The 16,371-nt window shown below is 42.4% G+C and overlaps 1 protein-coding gene across 1 annotated transcript in view; it reads left to right on the top strand.

Annotated features, from left to right (window-relative positions):
• SVEP1 (sushi, von Willebrand factor type A, EGF and pentraxin domain containing 1) overlaps positions 1-16,371 on the top strand; it is a 122,752-nt gene that overhangs the window by 98,098 nt on the left and 8,283 nt on the right. The window contains exons 41-46 of the mRNA XM_062513220.1: positions 6,819-6,882; positions 7,582-7,755; positions 8,716-8,889; positions 9,298-9,471; positions 10,753-10,929; positions 12,275-12,445. Of these exons, the coding sequence (XP_062369204.1) occupies positions 6,819-6,882; positions 7,582-7,755; positions 8,716-8,889; positions 9,298-9,471; positions 10,753-10,929; positions 12,275-12,445 (934 nt within the window). The remainder of the gene's footprint in view (positions 1-6,818; positions 6,883-7,581; positions 7,756-8,715; positions 8,890-9,297; positions 9,472-10,752; positions 10,930-12,274; positions 12,446-16,371) is intronic.

The following is a 16,371-nucleotide window of genomic DNA, read 5'->3' as shown; positions in this document are numbered from 1 at the left end:
CTGATGGGTCTGATTTGTAATGAAAGTGCATTACAGCAAGGGACAAAGATATATTGTTCTCCATGTCTCAGAATAAATAAGAATTAAATCCTGGGCTATTGGACTGTCTATGAAACGTGTACGTAAGCAAGAAATAATGGAATTTATAGGCAAATATAAAGAATGAGTGCTTGAGATCTTATTAAATCAGCATATCATGTCTATCAAACACAAGCTTGTACTGTTTGTACTGGTTTGAAAAGTAAAACCAGTGAAGTCAGTAATACAATTTTTAATAGGGAAGAGAAAAAGGAAAAACAAAATACATGCAATAATAAAAAATAAAACCACTGACAGAGTCAGAATACAACCTGATACCCTGTCAGTCAGGGTGTTGGTGCAGTCCAATTAAATGGTGGCTACAGTTCTTCTGGATTACAGATGTGGTTCAGTTGAAGCAGTGGTATTGTAGAAGGTGCAGTTTCCTTTCAAAGGGTCCAGCGATGATGTGGAAAAAGCCTGTTTCTTCCTCTGGAGTCCAGTGGAAAAAAGCTGCTTTTGGCGTTTTAAACCTTAGTTTTTATTTAGGTAGGAAAGGTTTGGCTCGTCCTCCTGGCTGGAGCATCTCCTAATGGGATGATGTAATTTTATCAGTTATACAGTAGGAGTCAATGGCCCATTAACAGAAGACATTTCCCACAGAGATAAGGATGATCACCCTTCTCAGATGGTAATAGAATATATATCTTGTATTGTAAACCAGGACATAATCCACCCCTTATTCTATTACCATCTATATTATACCCAAACCAATACCCTCTTACATATATATATGTATATATATAATACAGAATGAAACCTTACACAGAGTTCTTTCTTAAAATAAGGTCTCCTTGCAGTACACACCGGGTCTTTCCATCTTTCTGCATTACCCACCAAGTGTAACTAGGTTCTTGAGCAAAAATAATCTCACTGATTGGTTTGCCTTTGCCTGCGGTGGGATTAATCCAAAGTCTTTCCTAAAATACCTTTCATGTGTACCACAGGGATTCTGTCTCCATCCACTGTGTGCAGGGGTTCAGATTGGGCAGGACCGGCTCGATTGATGGATCCTCGGGTGTTGACCATTCTGGTGGCTTTTGCCAAGTTCATTTCCCAATTTTTGAAGGTTCCCCCACTAAGTGCTTTCAGGGTAGTCTTAAGGAGTCCATTGCACCGTTCAACTTTCCTGGTAGCTGGCACGTGGTAAGGGATATGATATATCCATTCAATACCATGTTCTCTGGCCCATGTGTTGATAAGGCCGTTATTGAAATGGGTTCTGTTGTCTGATTTAATTCTCTTAAGGGTACCATGTCTCTAAAGGACTTGTTTTTCTAGGCCCAAGATGGTGTTCTGGGCAGTAGCATGAGGCATAGGGTAGGTTTTCAACCATCCTGTGGTTGCTTCTACTATGGTCAGTACGTAGCGCTTGCCTTGGTGGGTTTGGGGAAGGGTGATGTAGTCAATTTGCTAGGCTTCCCCATACCTGTACTTTGACCATTGTCCACTGTACCACAGAGGTTTTACCCGTTTGGCCTGTTTGATTGTGGCACAGGTTTCACAGTTTTTGATGACATGTGAGATGCTGTCCATAGTAAGGTTCACCCTTCGGTCACGGGCCCATCGGTATGTTGCATCTCTCCCTTGATGACCAGAGGCATTATGGGCCCAACAAGCTAGGAATGATTTTCCCTTGTGCTGCCAGTTTAGATCCGCCTGTGATATTTTCACCTTGGCAGCTCGGTCCACCTGCTCGTTGTTGTGATGCTCTTCATTAGCTCGACTCTTGGGCACGTGCTCATTTACGTGTCAAACCTTTATGGTTATCTTCTTTACTTGGGTGGCAATGTCCTGACAAATTTCAGTGGCCCAGATGGGTTTCCCTCTGCACTGCCAGTTGGCCTTTTTCCAGCAATCCAACCATTTCTACAGAGCATTAGCTACCATCCATGAGTCAGTGTAGAGATAGAGCCTTGACCACTTCTCTCGTTCAGCAATATCCAAAGCCAGCTGGACGGCTTTTAACTCTGGGACTTGACTTGATTGTTTCTCGGTAGCTTGTGGAACTTGTCGTGTGGGGCGCCATACTGCAGCTTTCCATTTTTGGTTAGTGCCTACAGCTTGGCAGGAACCATCAGTGAAGAGGGCATATCGTCTTTCAGTCTCTGGTAGCTCATTATATGGTGGGGCTTCCTCGGCACGTGCCACTTGTTCCTCTTCTTCTTCAGAAGACAGCCCAAAAGTCTCACCTTCAGGCCAGTTTGTAATTATTTCCAGAATCCCAGGGCAATTCGGATTTTCAATATGGGCGCGCTGAATGAGGAGGGCAATCCATTTGCTCCATGTGGCATCAGTGGCGTGATGTGTGGAAGGAACCTTTCCCTTGAACATCCAGCCCAGTACCGGTAGTCGAGGTGCCAGAAGCATCTGTGTTTCAGTGCCAATTACTTCTGAGGCTGCTTGAACTCCTTCATAGGCAGCCAAGATTTCCTTCTCTGTGGGAGTGTAGTTGTTTTCAGACCCTTTGTAGCTTCTGCTCCAGAATCCCAGTGGTCGACCCCAAGTTTTAGCAGGCACTTTTTGCCAAAGGCTTCAGGATAGACCATGGTTTCCAGCTGCAGAGTAGAGCATGTTCTTTATTTTTGGTCCTGTCCTGACTGGGCCAAGGGCTACCACGTGAGCGATCTCTTGCTTGATCTGGGTGAAGGCTTGCTGTTGTTCAGGGCCCCAGTGGAAATCATTTTTCTTGCGGGTAACCAGATAGAGAGGGCTCACAATTTGGCTGTAGTCAGGAATGTGCATTCTCCAAAAGCCTATGGCACCTAGGAAAGCTTGTGTTTCCTTCTTGTTGGTTGGTGGAGACATCGCGGTGATCTTGTTAATTACCTTTGTTGGGATTTGATGACGTTCATCTTGCTATTTGACTTCTCGAAACTGAATTTCCTGAGCTGGTCCCTTAACCTTACTTTGCTTAATGGCAAAACCAGCCTTCAGCAGAATCTGAATAATCTTCTCTCCTTTCTCGAAGACTTCCCCTGCTGTGCTCCCCCACACAATGATGTCATCAATGTATTGCAGATGTTCTGGAGCTTCACCCTTTTCCAGTGCAGCCTGGATCAGTCCATGGCAGATGGTGGGGCTGTGTTTCCACCCCTGGGGCAGTCGGTTCCAGGTGTACTGCACGCCCCTCCAGGTGAAAGCAAACTGAGGCCTGCACTCTGCTGCCAGAGGAATGGAGAAAAATGCATTGGCGAAATCGATAGTGGCGTACCACTATGCTGCCTTGGACTCCAGCTCATACTGGAGTTCCAGCATATCTGGCACGGCAGCGCTCAGCGGTGGAGTCACTTCATTCAATGCACGATAGTCCACAGTCAATCTCCATTCTCCGTCAGACTTGCGCACAGGCCAGATGGGGCTGTTGAAGGGTGAGTGGGTTTTGCTGACCACCCCTTGGCTTTCCAGTTTATGAATCATCTCATGGATGGGAGTCACAGAGTCTCTGTCAGTACGGTATTGCCAACAGTGTACTGTTGTTGTGGCAATTGGTACCTGTTGCTCTTCAACTCTTAGTAGTTCCACAGTAATGGGGTCATTTGAGAGACCAGGCAAGGTATTCAGTTTTTTGATGCTTTCTGTCTTTACAGCAGCTATCCAGAAATCCCAATGATATCCCTTTGGGTTTTTGAAATACCCATTTCGAAGATAGTCTATGCCGAGGATGCATGGGGCCTCTGAGCCAGTCACAATGGGGTTTTTCTGCCACCCTTTCCCAGTTAAACTCACTTCAGCCTCTACTACAGTCAGCTGCTGGGATCCTCCTGTTACCCCAGAAATAGAGATTGACTGTTCTCCTACATACCTTGATGGCATCAGGGTACATTGGGTGCCAGTGTCAACCAAAGTCTAATGTTTTTGTGGGTTGGATGTACCAGACCATTGGTCCAATAGATTCAATTGTCCCTCTCCTCTGCTTGGCTAGAGGCAGGGCTTCTCTATTTCTGGTCTTGGTACACGTTGCTCTCTTCCTGTAAATAAGTTATTGAGGTCCCTTCAAGAGGATCAGTCATATCCTTATTCTGATACTGTTCGGAGTTCTGTGCATGAGAGACTGGAGCAGCGTTGACTCTAGATGAGCTTCTCATGTTGGGTGTCCCTCTTTTCAGTTCACATACTTGAGTTGCTAAGGAGGAGGTGGGTTTTCCATCCCACTTCCTCATGTCTTTTTCATGCTTCTGAAGGAAAAACCAGAGGTTACTTCATGGAGTGTGTCCTCTCTCCCTGGCTGGGAAACGCTGGCTCCTAATGGCAGAGACTCTTGTTGGTTTTGGTGAGATCTAGTAGTTTTCTTCCTTAAGTTTCTTTTTTAATTTCTGATGGCCCTCTTTAATCAAGCTCCAGACTTGTTCAACCAGCCTTGTTTCCACAGACGAGACATGGGTACAAAATGGGGCGGTGACAGTGTCCTCATAAATTCTTAGTTTATTGGCCAAGACGCCTACCATGTCCTCACTTTCCCTCCATTGCAGCGTTGCCAGGTAACGGGAGTACATCTCTGGTCCAAGCCAGAGCGAATCTCAACCACATCTGTGATGTGCACCGGACACAGTCTGGCCTCTTAGGAAATCTCCCATCTTATGAGAAAATGATCTCCAGCACAGCCAATTCCCTCAGGCATTGGATACCTTGTTCCAATGTGCTCCAGTTTTCTTGGTGCAGCTGGAGATCTTCTTTACAAAGGTGTCTGTCCTTTACACTTGTCAGCAGTTGCCGCCAGAGGCTGAGGGTTTCTTGGGTTTTCCGGATCCCCTGGTCAATGACCACATGCCGGGACAGAGATCCCAGTTGCCTGGCCTCACTTCCATCCAGAACGGTGTCATTGGCTGCAGCATCCCAGATGCGGAAAAGCCAGGTCAAGATGGACTCGTTTGTCTGGCGGGTGAATTCCCTCCACAGGTTACACAGCTCACCCAGGGATAGAGAGCGAGTGATGATTTCTGGCTCTGTCTCTTCTGCTGGGTGCAAAGGTCCTGCCACATCCTTGTCAGTGACTATGCACACTGATTTGCTCTTTGATTTTTTTTTTCTTCTGAACAGGGGCAACTGCTACTGGTCTGGGCTGTTTTGGTTCGGTGACAGTTTGTGTGGAGATGCTGATGGTACTTTTGGTTCCTCACTCCTGGGTGACAGTCTGCGTAGAGACAGACGCTGTTGCTTTTCTTTTGGCTTTTTTCTCCTCTGTGGCAGTCTGCATAGACACAGACGCTGTTGCTTTGTATTTGGTTCTTTTCTCCTTTGTGACACTCTGTGCAGACATGGACACAGTTGATTTGTTTCTTTTTTCCTCTTTTTCAAGAATACGCTGCACTATACCATGTAGTGTTTTGTTTCTAAGCATGTTGCAGGCTGTGAAGGCTGTGCAGAGGAGACAAAGCAGAACTAACAGCAACATTATGCTGTCCTTGGCATCCAGAGAGAACTTAACATTTCCAAAAACTGCTGTACCAGGCCTGAAAGATTGGAAAAAATCATCCTTTTCCCCTCCCCCCAGGGGCTGGGTGCAATTGTTGAGACCCCAGATGTAGCAGCCTAGACTAGGACAAACAAACAAAATTGAGTTTATATTCTGAAAGATGTTCATTGCTTTGGAGGTTATCATGCAATAGACATAATAGACCAATAAAGCAATTTTTATACCATACCCTGGTCTACACAGGAGCATTACAACCGGCAGATAGTTCCCCATGTGCGGAAAAATATAGAGAGTAAGATATGAAACCCACGTAATCATGTTGAGAATCATGGTGAATAGGTGGCTTCCACAATTCAAAATTGTAATGCTGACTTTTTCTCAGTACCTTTGTGCCCCACACTGGGCGCCAATAAAATGTACTGGTTTGAAAAGCAAAACCAGTGAGACTTCAAGTCAGTAATGCAATTTTTAATAGGGAAGAGAAAAACAAAATACATGCAATAATAAAAAATAAAACCACTGACAGAGTCAGAATACAACCTGATACCCTGTCAGTCAGGGTGTTGGTGCAGTCCAATTAAATGGTGGCTACAGTTCTTCTGGATTACAGATGTGGTTCAGTTGAAGCAGTGGTATTGTAGAAGGTGCAGTTTCCTTTCAAAGGGTCCAGCAGTGATGTGGAAAAAGCCTGTTTCTTCCTCTGGAGTCCAGTGGGAAAAGGCTGCTTTTGGTGTTCTAAACCTCAGTTTTTATTTAGGTAGGAAAGGTTTGGCTCGTCCTCCTGGCTGGAGCATCTCCCAATGGGATGATGTAATCTTATCCATTATACAGTAGGACTTAATGGCCCATTAACAGAAGATACTTCCTACAGAGATAAGGATGCTTACCCTTCTCAGATAGTAATAGAATATATATTTTGTATTGTAAGCCAGGACACTCTTGTTGAAAAAAATGCTAGTTGAATTTCCTGTAAGTGAGTCCTGAAAGGAGAAAATTTGTCACCACAACACATTCCTAGGAAAAAGAATGATAAAACTGACAAAAAGATTATACTCCAGAGATATAAGGACAAGAGAACTAACTAACTGGCCATACAAATTTTGGTTTGTAAAGAACACCCATCATTTTGCAGAAAGTTCTACCATAAACTCTACTAGTAGACTTGGGCTGTAGCACTTCATTTTCTCTTTGCATGGGTGGCACATGGAGAAAAAGCCTCCTCACCTTGCTGGATATCAAAGCTTATGGGAGAAAAGAGTTGACTAAAACAAAGTTGTTCTTTGAGCATTTTCTATTGTTTCTATTATTTTCTATTGTTTTACAGGGTGATGCAGAACGGACTTGCCAAGAAGACATGCGTTGGAGTGGCACTGTGCCGGTGTGCAGAAGTATGTTCTACCTGTGCCTATCACTCAATGTTGGTCAAGGGTGGTATCACATAACAGACATCACTAATGCTTATTTTTCATTATACATCATACTGTCTGCATTTACCTAAACAATTTTGGTAAGTGCCACTGGTAGGCAGCACCTGGAAGAGTAGAATTGCTGGGGTGTGAAGGTAGTAGTGTGAAGGAAAACTCCACACCTTTCTGCCTTGCTCCTCTGCAGAAAGCTTCTGGGTTTAAATAGTTCTGACGCTTGAGGTCATGGTTTCTGGGGTTACTGGAGGCCTCTGAACACATTTGTTTCCAGGACTCACAGGTATTTTGCATCCTCAAATACAACTCTGTGGGTGTAATTCTCAAAGGTACTTCACTTCTCTAAGATGTCACTGATTGCAGTGCTGAAATAGGAGTTTCTACATAATTTACGCGGATAATGCTTACATGGACTTCAGCTGTTTGCTGGAAGAGGCAACAGTTTCCTGAGGCTTCCTCCCAGCACAGTCACAATAGATTTTTTTACTTTTAGCATGATGTAGAAGCACCAAGTATGATTCTGCTCTGCTCCTCGGGGGCAAATTCCTGGCAATGACCAGACAACTGCTGTGTTCTTTCCTGTTTCTCAGAGTAAAACCTGTGAAGCTGTGAACAGGACAAGCCACATACATTTTGTTTGATTGGAAAGTATTGCTTACATTACAGGGATATCATGTGGAATCCCAGACATGATAGAAAATGGATCTGTTCAGGGAGAGGAGTTCCTGTTTGGCAGTGAAGTTTTTTACAGCTGTGACCCTGGCTTTGAGCTACAGGGGCCAAGCAGAAGGATTTGCCACATTGACAGAAAGTGGAGCCCTTCCGCCCCTACATGCATGCGTAAGTAGCAAACAGAAAAATGTGATGTCCAGGAGGGCAGGAGGAGAGTGTTTTGTCTGGCTTCCTCCCTGTCTTTCCATCCAGCAGAGGGACTGTAACAGGAGGAGCCAGAGGAAAAGCCAGCAGAGAAATTCTCACTGGCAGTACCTCTCTGATCTGAAGCAATCTCCTTTTGGCCCATTGAAATGGCATAAACATAGAAATAGCTGTGCTGAGGTCAGTAGGTTAGAAATGTGGCCTGCTGTATCTGACTTGCCTTGAATTAAGGCATACAGAGCCTTGGACATAATGTTCATCCCTTCCATGCCAAAGTAAGTATATCCTTGCCGCTCAGTATATCTGGATATCACAGCTGTGCTCCCTAGGATCAAATCTTGGCTCTCTATCAAGAAAGTAACTAATTGAGGGAGTTTAGAAAGAAGAATTTATTACTTATTTCATACACCTTATAAATAAAATGCCAGTATTTGTAGTCTTTACCAAGAAATCATTTTCCATCTTTTCTTGCTGATGTCATAGTCCTAGGCCTTGCATTCTTCTCTCTCACCTTGGATGAATTTACTTGGACTCCACAGTGGAGGACAGGGGTCAAGATTCTTAACTACTGCCATTGTTCTTAAGCACATATTGAGATCATCTTCCACTATAGGGGCACAAAAGAGACTGAAAATGCAGCCTCAGGCCTGCACAGAAGAAATACTCTGGATCCTCTCTTCATTTGAACATACCTTATAATATCACCAAATATATTTGGACACATTTTCAGGTGTCTGCACAGTGAAGTCCAGGAGAAAGGGCAGGGAAGGAATTGTGTGACTTCTCCATGTAGCAGTTCACAACTTTTTCTTTCTGTCTTTCCATTAATTCAGGGTGAGACCAGAGCTATCACATACTGTGTGACTCATAGAGAGAATAGTCTTCATTGTGTGTCTAAAACCCAAAAGTTTTCTTCTCTCCTAGAAATTACTTGTGGGTTGCATCCCTTCATTGAAAAAGCAGAGGCCATTTCTACTGGAAGCACATACAGGAGTAATGTAACCTTTGTGTGCAGCTCTGGATACCATCTTGTTGGGCCCCAGAATATCACATGTCTTGCCAATGGGAGCTGGAGTAAACCCTTGCCACTGTGTGAAGGTAACTCTTTGGTTTCATGTCCTGAACATTGCAATCTGGGATAAGCAATAGCTCCTGTCTTATGCATGCATATCATATAATCCAGAGACTGAATTGCTTTTGAGAAATGATTCTGTAATGTGGAGTTTCTGGAGAATCTATCAGAGGCAAGAAAGGCCATATTTCTGCCCTACTAGCCCCACTATGAAGTCATAAATATGTCCTCACTTCCCTGTTTTGCTGTGGCTTTTCTCCATCACTGGGAGAAGCTTCTTTTCTAGGCTGGCTACATTTCCTTCCCAGGGCTACTGAATCAATGTTCTTCATGATTTTAGTGGTGACTTTAAACATATTACGTTATTAATTCAGGAAATGTTTGAAGTCCAGGACTAATATCAAGCTGAATTAATAAGACCCCTTCCTTTGCAGAGACCAGATGCAAAATTCCAGTTTCCTTGCTGAATGGGAAAGCAAGTTATGAAAACAATACAGTTGGCAGTACAATAACATATCTCTGTGAGAGGGGATACAGCTTGGAAGGAGAACCAGCAGCAGAGTGCACAAGAGATGGAAGATGGAGTAATCCCTTGCCTCTCTGTAAACGTGTGTGTTTGCTTTGTAATGGAGAAGTTTTTGCAGAGGAACAACAGGAGCAGTTACTGATACAAGTTTAAGCATTAATTTCTCTGAGTGTATTTTTGTGGCAGTAAAAGAACAAGCTGTCTTCTGCTTAGGTCCCTCTCACTGGAAAGATGACATAAAATGGAGTTATTACAGTCAACCACTTGATATATAGTAGAAGCAGGTGAGAGAATCATTAGGAGGAAAAGGCAAAAGGGAGACTACTGTTGTTCACAGGTGTCATATTAACAGGGTGTAAAGGAAAAAGTGCCATACTCTTCTCAGGGCTTCACAGTGGTAGAGTGAAAAGCAATGGACACCAGCTGTAATAAAGGAAGCTCCAGTGAAGTTTTTTTACCATCAACAGTCAAACAGAGGAACAGAGACCCAGGGAGGACATGAGATCTCCATCCACAGAGTCACTCTTTCTGGCTGGGTTCCAGAGCAACTTCTGACCTAGTTTGCCTGGAGAAGCAGGTTGGACTTAATGGCAGTATAAATTCTTCTGCAATTCTATGAAATAGCACATTATGTACATGTGCACTGCACCCACACAACCACAGTAGCCTTCCTTGTTGCTGTATGTACCTGCAAGTAATTTTAAGACCTAGTGTAGTCTTAGGATGGTTAATTGGGACATTTTATTTTTCTATTACAAAGTATTTATTCATTTTAGAATCAAGAAACTGGCAAAAATTTCTGCTCTATATAGAGTCAGTATTTTCCACATTGGTGATGAGATCCATAGACCATGCAAAAATAGCACAGCAAGCTTGCAGCCAGCAATAAATAAAATTAGAGAGGTTCCAAACTCTAATAAATGTCACAGGAAGTCTCTAATCAAACACCTGAAATTTTGCTGATATTTATTGATCCAGCCCCTCCAATCATGAAGAAGGATAGGTCTGACTCTCTTTTATCGAAAATTTATGGTAAACAGGAAGGACAAGAGAGAATGGTTTCACTGTAACAAGTTGGATATTTCTCACTTAAATCCTTAGAATGTCCTTTCCTGGCATCAGAAGACTGTCATAGCAAACCACATGACAGCAGTGAATTAGACTTTTTTTTATTATTATTTTGTGACCCAAACCTCATCATTTCAAATCAAATTACAAATTGGACTCACATGCAGCATCCATTTCTATTGTTTTTCATATATTTTGGGTTTGAAATTTGTAGAAACTATTCTAAAGAGGTCTCTCTTCCTTTCATCTCTTTCTCTTCCCTTCTTCTTTTCCCTCAAACCCTGACTTTGAACAGCAAACCCTTGTCCTGTGCCTTTCATAATCCCAGAGAATGCCCTTCTGTCAGAGGTGGATTTTCATGTTGGCCAGAATGTATCTATCAGGTGCAGAGAAGGCTACCAGCTGAAAGGGCAGTCTGTGATCACCTGTAATGCTGATGAGACCTGGACTCCAGCCACAGCTAAGTGTGAAAGTAAGTATAAGACACACAGTTCCACAGGGATTGGTACTTTTCCAGAGGGCTCTGAAAAGCTCTAGGGAAGAGCTGTCTTCTATCTTTCTAACAGAGTTGTTCCTTTAAAAAGATTCAGAATGTATCTATGTGAGTTGGTGCTTCAACAATTTTCATCCTCCTATTTACTAGGCCCTTCTGTAAATGTATTCTTAATTTGCCTTTTGCAAGCCCTGGAGCTGGAATTGGTTGTTGGATACCCAAAATTCCCTAAGAATGATTCCCATGAGATTATGGGTGATGAGACAAGAGTTGCAGGAAGAGGTGCTGCCTTTTATTACATTTATTGATACTGACAGAAGTCAGTGTCCTTTTGCAAGCAGATCTGAAAGCATTTTGACTTCTTGCAAGCAATATCGTTTAGATGCATGAGATCACAGAATGGTTTGGGTTGGAAAGGACCTTAAAGATCATCTAGTTCCAACCCCTCCACCATGGGCAAGGATGACATTCACTAAATCAGGTTGCTCAGGGTCCCATCCAACCTGGCCTTGAACACTTACAAGTACAGTGTATCCACAGCTTCCTTGGGCAACCTGTTCCAGCACCCCATCGCTGTCTGGGTAAAGAATTTCTTTCTAATATCTAAACTAACCTTGCCTTCTTTCAGTTTAAAACCATCGCCTCTTGTTCTGTCTCTATCTTCCCATATAAATATTACCTCCTCTTAATAAGACCCTTAAGAAACTGGAAAACTGCCATGAGGTCTCCCTGAAGCCTTCTCCTGGATCCATGCTGAATAATCCCAGCTGTCTTGGTAGGAGAGATGCTCCATCCCTCTGATTATCTTTGTGGTCTTTCTCCGGACCCACTGTAACAGATCAATATCTTTCTTGTACTGAGAACCCCAGAAATGGATGCAGCACTCCAGATGGGGTCTCACAAAGAAAGAATAGAGTGAGATAATCCCCTCTCTAACCCTGCTGGTCACACTTCTTTTGATTCAGCCCAAGATAGAGTGGGCTTTCAGGGCTGCAAGTGCACACTGTTGGCTCATCTCCAACCTCTCACCAAAAAGGACTCCCAAGCCTTTCTCGGGGTTGCTCTTAGCGACTTCTTCTCCCAGTCTGTATTCATGTTTGGATTTGCCCTGACCTGAGTGCAGCACTTTGCACTTGGACTTGTTGAACATCATGGGGTTCTCATGAGCCCACTTCTTCTGTTTGTCCAGATCCATGGACACCATTGCTGATCTACCACCCAAGGTGTGTCTGTATCACATCCAACCTGGATTGTGTCTGGGGTTAAAACCTGTATCATGTAGGCTCTGCAGCTCGCCAACATCTGGATGGTTTCTTTTGTTTAGAGATATCTTGTGGTCCCCCAGCTCATGTAGAGAATGCTCTGATTCGTGGTAGCTTCTATCAGTATGGAGACATGATCACCTATTCATGCTACAGTGGGTACATGCTGGAGGGGCCCCTGCGGAGCATTTGCTTGGAAAATGGAACATGGACAACACCACCTGCCTGCAAAGGTAAGTCTTTTTTATTAACAGAATGATAGTTTAACTTGCCATAAGCACAGAGGTGTCATCCTAGGTGCAATTAAAATGAAAATGCAATTTTTGCTTGTTTTAGTGCAGTTATAGTTTTCCCAAGGGCATTTAACTCCAGGTTATTGATTTATTTCCAAGTTAAAGAGAAGGCTTCTGTATTTTTTCTCTTTGATCCTTGCTAGTCTTACAGTTTCTTTTGCTACAGTGTTGTATCCCACACCTAGGATCTTTTCTCCTGACATCTTTTGCAAGAAAGTGACAAAACTAGTCATCTTCCTGACAAGCTGAGCCATTTCAGATAAGCATTGCCAGTCGGTTTCTCACAGTCAAAAACTGAACACTGCAGAAACCAAAATAGAACAAATGGGTGCTTAGTGCCTCACTATGTTTAAAGTGTGGCAGCTCCTGAAAATCAGTTTGCATAAAGAGGTAAATATTGATATGGCTCACTAAATAATACGCACTGAGCACTATAGAAAATTCATAGATTTAACAATATACCAAAACCCAGGCTTTCTACACTTGGCACACCAGCAGGTATTTGTAATTTCTTGATCTGTTGAGCTAAAACATTCACTTTTTTAAAGCAAAGAGTTAACTCTTCCGTTTAAAAGATTCTAATAAATAAAAAGTTTTGAACAGAAAATGGGAGAAACAAAATATTGAGGAGACTATAAACTCAGCAATAAAAAACATATGCAAGCATATTCAAATACTAACTTAAAGCCACGGATGATGCACAGCAAAAGAGTTCAGGGTCATTAGGCTTTGGTGGAAGAGATCTTGCCATCTGCCATTTCCATATCAGAAGCTTGGCGTGCTCTTTGCTGATGGATAGCTTTGGAGCACTGAGTTATCTGCACCCTGAAGACTTATTTCAGATTGTGGAACAGCCTCCATGACAAATTGAGCTTTAGGTATTCTATTTGGAAAGCAAAAAGCCTTGCAACACAGCAGTGGCCAGTCATAAGGAGCCCCATTCCTCTTCACACAGAAGAAGAAAAGTTCAAGGACACTTACCTGGAAACATTGGAGCCATTATCAGAACTGTCAGGTCTGCCTCTTCTCCTGCAAGTCTCAGCTCCCCATGTCAAAATCCAAGCAACAGTTCTTCCTTCCTCAGAGACTTTCTGTTTAGATCAAAAGCCATTTGGAGATGGATGATTCTATATTGTGCTAAGTGTAGAAAATCACGGACCCCTCATCAGTTTTCTTATATGAATTCTGACAGCAAAATATTATGAATGATGACACAAGTTGAGTTTCCCTACTCTATGAAAGCAGGCACTCACCTAAATTCCTGTATCTGATAGTTATAATGTCTTGCATAAAAATCATGGATCAGTAGAGCATTTTGAGAAGAACCAGAACCGAAGAAGAGGGCTTGCAGCTCCTGAATATTTCAGGAATAGAGTGGCTTCTGGATTTGTCTTGGGTTTGTGACTGTGGCTTGCCCCTGTCATGAAGAATTACCCATCAAGCAGCCAAGCAGAGAAGATTTGAAGGAAAGGCATCTGAGTTACTTCAATTGTCATGATGTATCCAAAAGTCCTGCTGGAAATTTTCACTCCCAAAGCACTGTTTCTAAAAAATTTGTATCTCTAAACTGTGATGGCTACAAAATTCAAGGAATCTCTGCACAATAACTACTTTACCTATGCTAGAATTCATTAGCAATATTGTTTGGATATTATCTGTTCTGATTGTAACACTTTGTATTGTTCAACTTTAATATCACTGGCTTTACTTTTTATTCTTATTTAATAATTACTTGTTACAAAGAATCCCTCTACTTTATGCCAAGGGATGTAATTTTCCAGGTTTAGAAAACCTAGGAAAGACCTTTCTAAGGAAGGTTTGTGCCACTGGTTACCAGCAACCAGGAAGGCTGATCTGCAAAGCACTGTCAAACCTTCTGTTTGCAACACTGCAATGTCTACTGGGACTGTTCAGAGGAGTAATTATTAGGGAAAATTATTTCCAAAAAATGCAGTGAAGAGGTGGACAGATGATGAGGATGGAAAACAAAGCAGGATAACCTTTGTATTAAGGGAAGGGTATAACAATTTCCCTGCTCTTTTCTAAAAGAGGATTTAAAAAGAGCTAAAGATGTTCCTGAGAGGACTGTCCTGCTTTTTCATGACACATGTCAAAGTGATCTTTCAAAAGTGCTTTATAATTCATGTGAGTGATTTTCCTAACAAAAGTCCTACAGGACCCAAGCCTTTGTGGTCTACATCAGAAACTACATGAAAGCACTCTTCGTAATGACTCATGCTGCATTCCTTGTTTATGGCTGTGTGAGTTGATTATTAATGTGTCCTAAGCCTGCTTGAAACGTTCTGTCCCTGTTGAACAGGTTAGTCAATGTAAATATTATAATTAAAAAGCAGACTACTTTAGCTTCTGGAAGAGCTCTCACCACAGCTGCACTTCCCTGAATCACCACTGGTTAGAGGTTGCTGGCCAGATTCTGATCTGAGTTTCAGGGGTGAGAAGTATTAGCCCAGATCTGCTAGTTGTAAATATCTGTGGGACTCGTTAGGCTGCACAGATGCACATAGCTTGCCTGACTCCAGTTTCTTCTTTTGAAGTGCTGTAAAACTGCCTGTTTGTTCTCTTCACCTCTTGCTGACTGAGTGGTCAATGTGGAACTGTGAACCAGAAAGCTTGTATTCCATCAGGAAACAAGAACATTATGAAAGGGAAGCTGGGCCCTGAGGAAATTGTTCGCTTCCAACCACAGGGAAGCTTTTTGCAAAGCTGAGAACAGATAACAGAATTTATTTTTCCCCTTCTGACATGTTTGACCAGCAGCAGTGTAATGCTTTTGTGTCCTGTGTAGATAAATTTACAAGGGGATGTCAAAATATTGAAACCATGGGTGTGAGATTTACTACCATTAACTAAAGTCACTACTGATCATTCCTATTCTCTCCCCAGCACAAGACTGCATGTGCCCTGCTTGCTTGTACTATAGAAAAGAGACAATGACATCCTATCTTAACTTCCCAAGCATTTTTCTAGTCTTGTCCACTGATAAGAACAATCCTCACATCTACAGACAAGTAGTCTCTGCTTGCCTAAATTGGTGTATAACAACTGCATGCCTAGGGATGATACGTTCTCATTTAGTTTCACAACCAAGACCTGGGCAGAAACCCAGGAAAAAACTATCTCTACCTGACATCTGATTGCTGAGTAGCATGGAGTTGCCATCCAAAGCAATATTTGTAACTCATTAATTATCTGCATCTTCTACATTGACAGAAAGAGAAGATACATTTCAGAGACCTTATTTCATGGGTTTTGAATTTAATGTGGGATATCATTTATGCATTAATCTTTTATCTCACATCCCATTATACATCAGTGGAATATTGTTTAAGTGGTTGAGATCACACAAACTTTAAATGGGTTTTTCATTGCAGAAGAGAAAACAGTGTTTGGCACACTGTTCTGCTTTAGTTGACACCCAGAGACAAGCTGTCTGTGTAGTAATACATATTTTTACAGCAAAAATTTTCAAAATCACTGTTAAAATATTGCAAATTATGTTAACCTGTCAAAGGTCTCTTCCCATTCTCATTATCAGCTGACACTTGATGGGAAGACTCTTGAGACTGAAAAATAAAATGGCAGAGCTTTGGCCTCATTTCAACAGACTCCAAGTTGTAGCATGCATTTTGTCATGGCTTAGTTCCAGGAGTGACTCGAGTTTATCTCTCTGAGGGAAAGATTTGCATCTTTTCCAATGTGGATTTCAGGTCTGAACAGTGTTTCAGTGTGTCAATCCACTGTTTGTATTTAATGCTAATATTGAACAAGATCTGAAACACTCAGAGGTTAAATGCATATTTTGGTCACCTAACAACTAATTAAAGACAGCAGATCAGATACAATTA

This window comes from Cinclus cinclus, chromosome Z (assembly GCF_963662255.1).
Source record: "Cinclus cinclus chromosome Z, bCinCin1.1, whole genome shotgun sequence".
Classification (NCBI taxonomy): Eukaryota; Metazoa; Chordata; class Aves; order Passeriformes; family Cinclidae; genus Cinclus; species Cinclus cinclus.
Note: the sequence above shows the minus strand (reverse complement) of the source record. Positions and strands in the feature narration are given on the sequence as shown.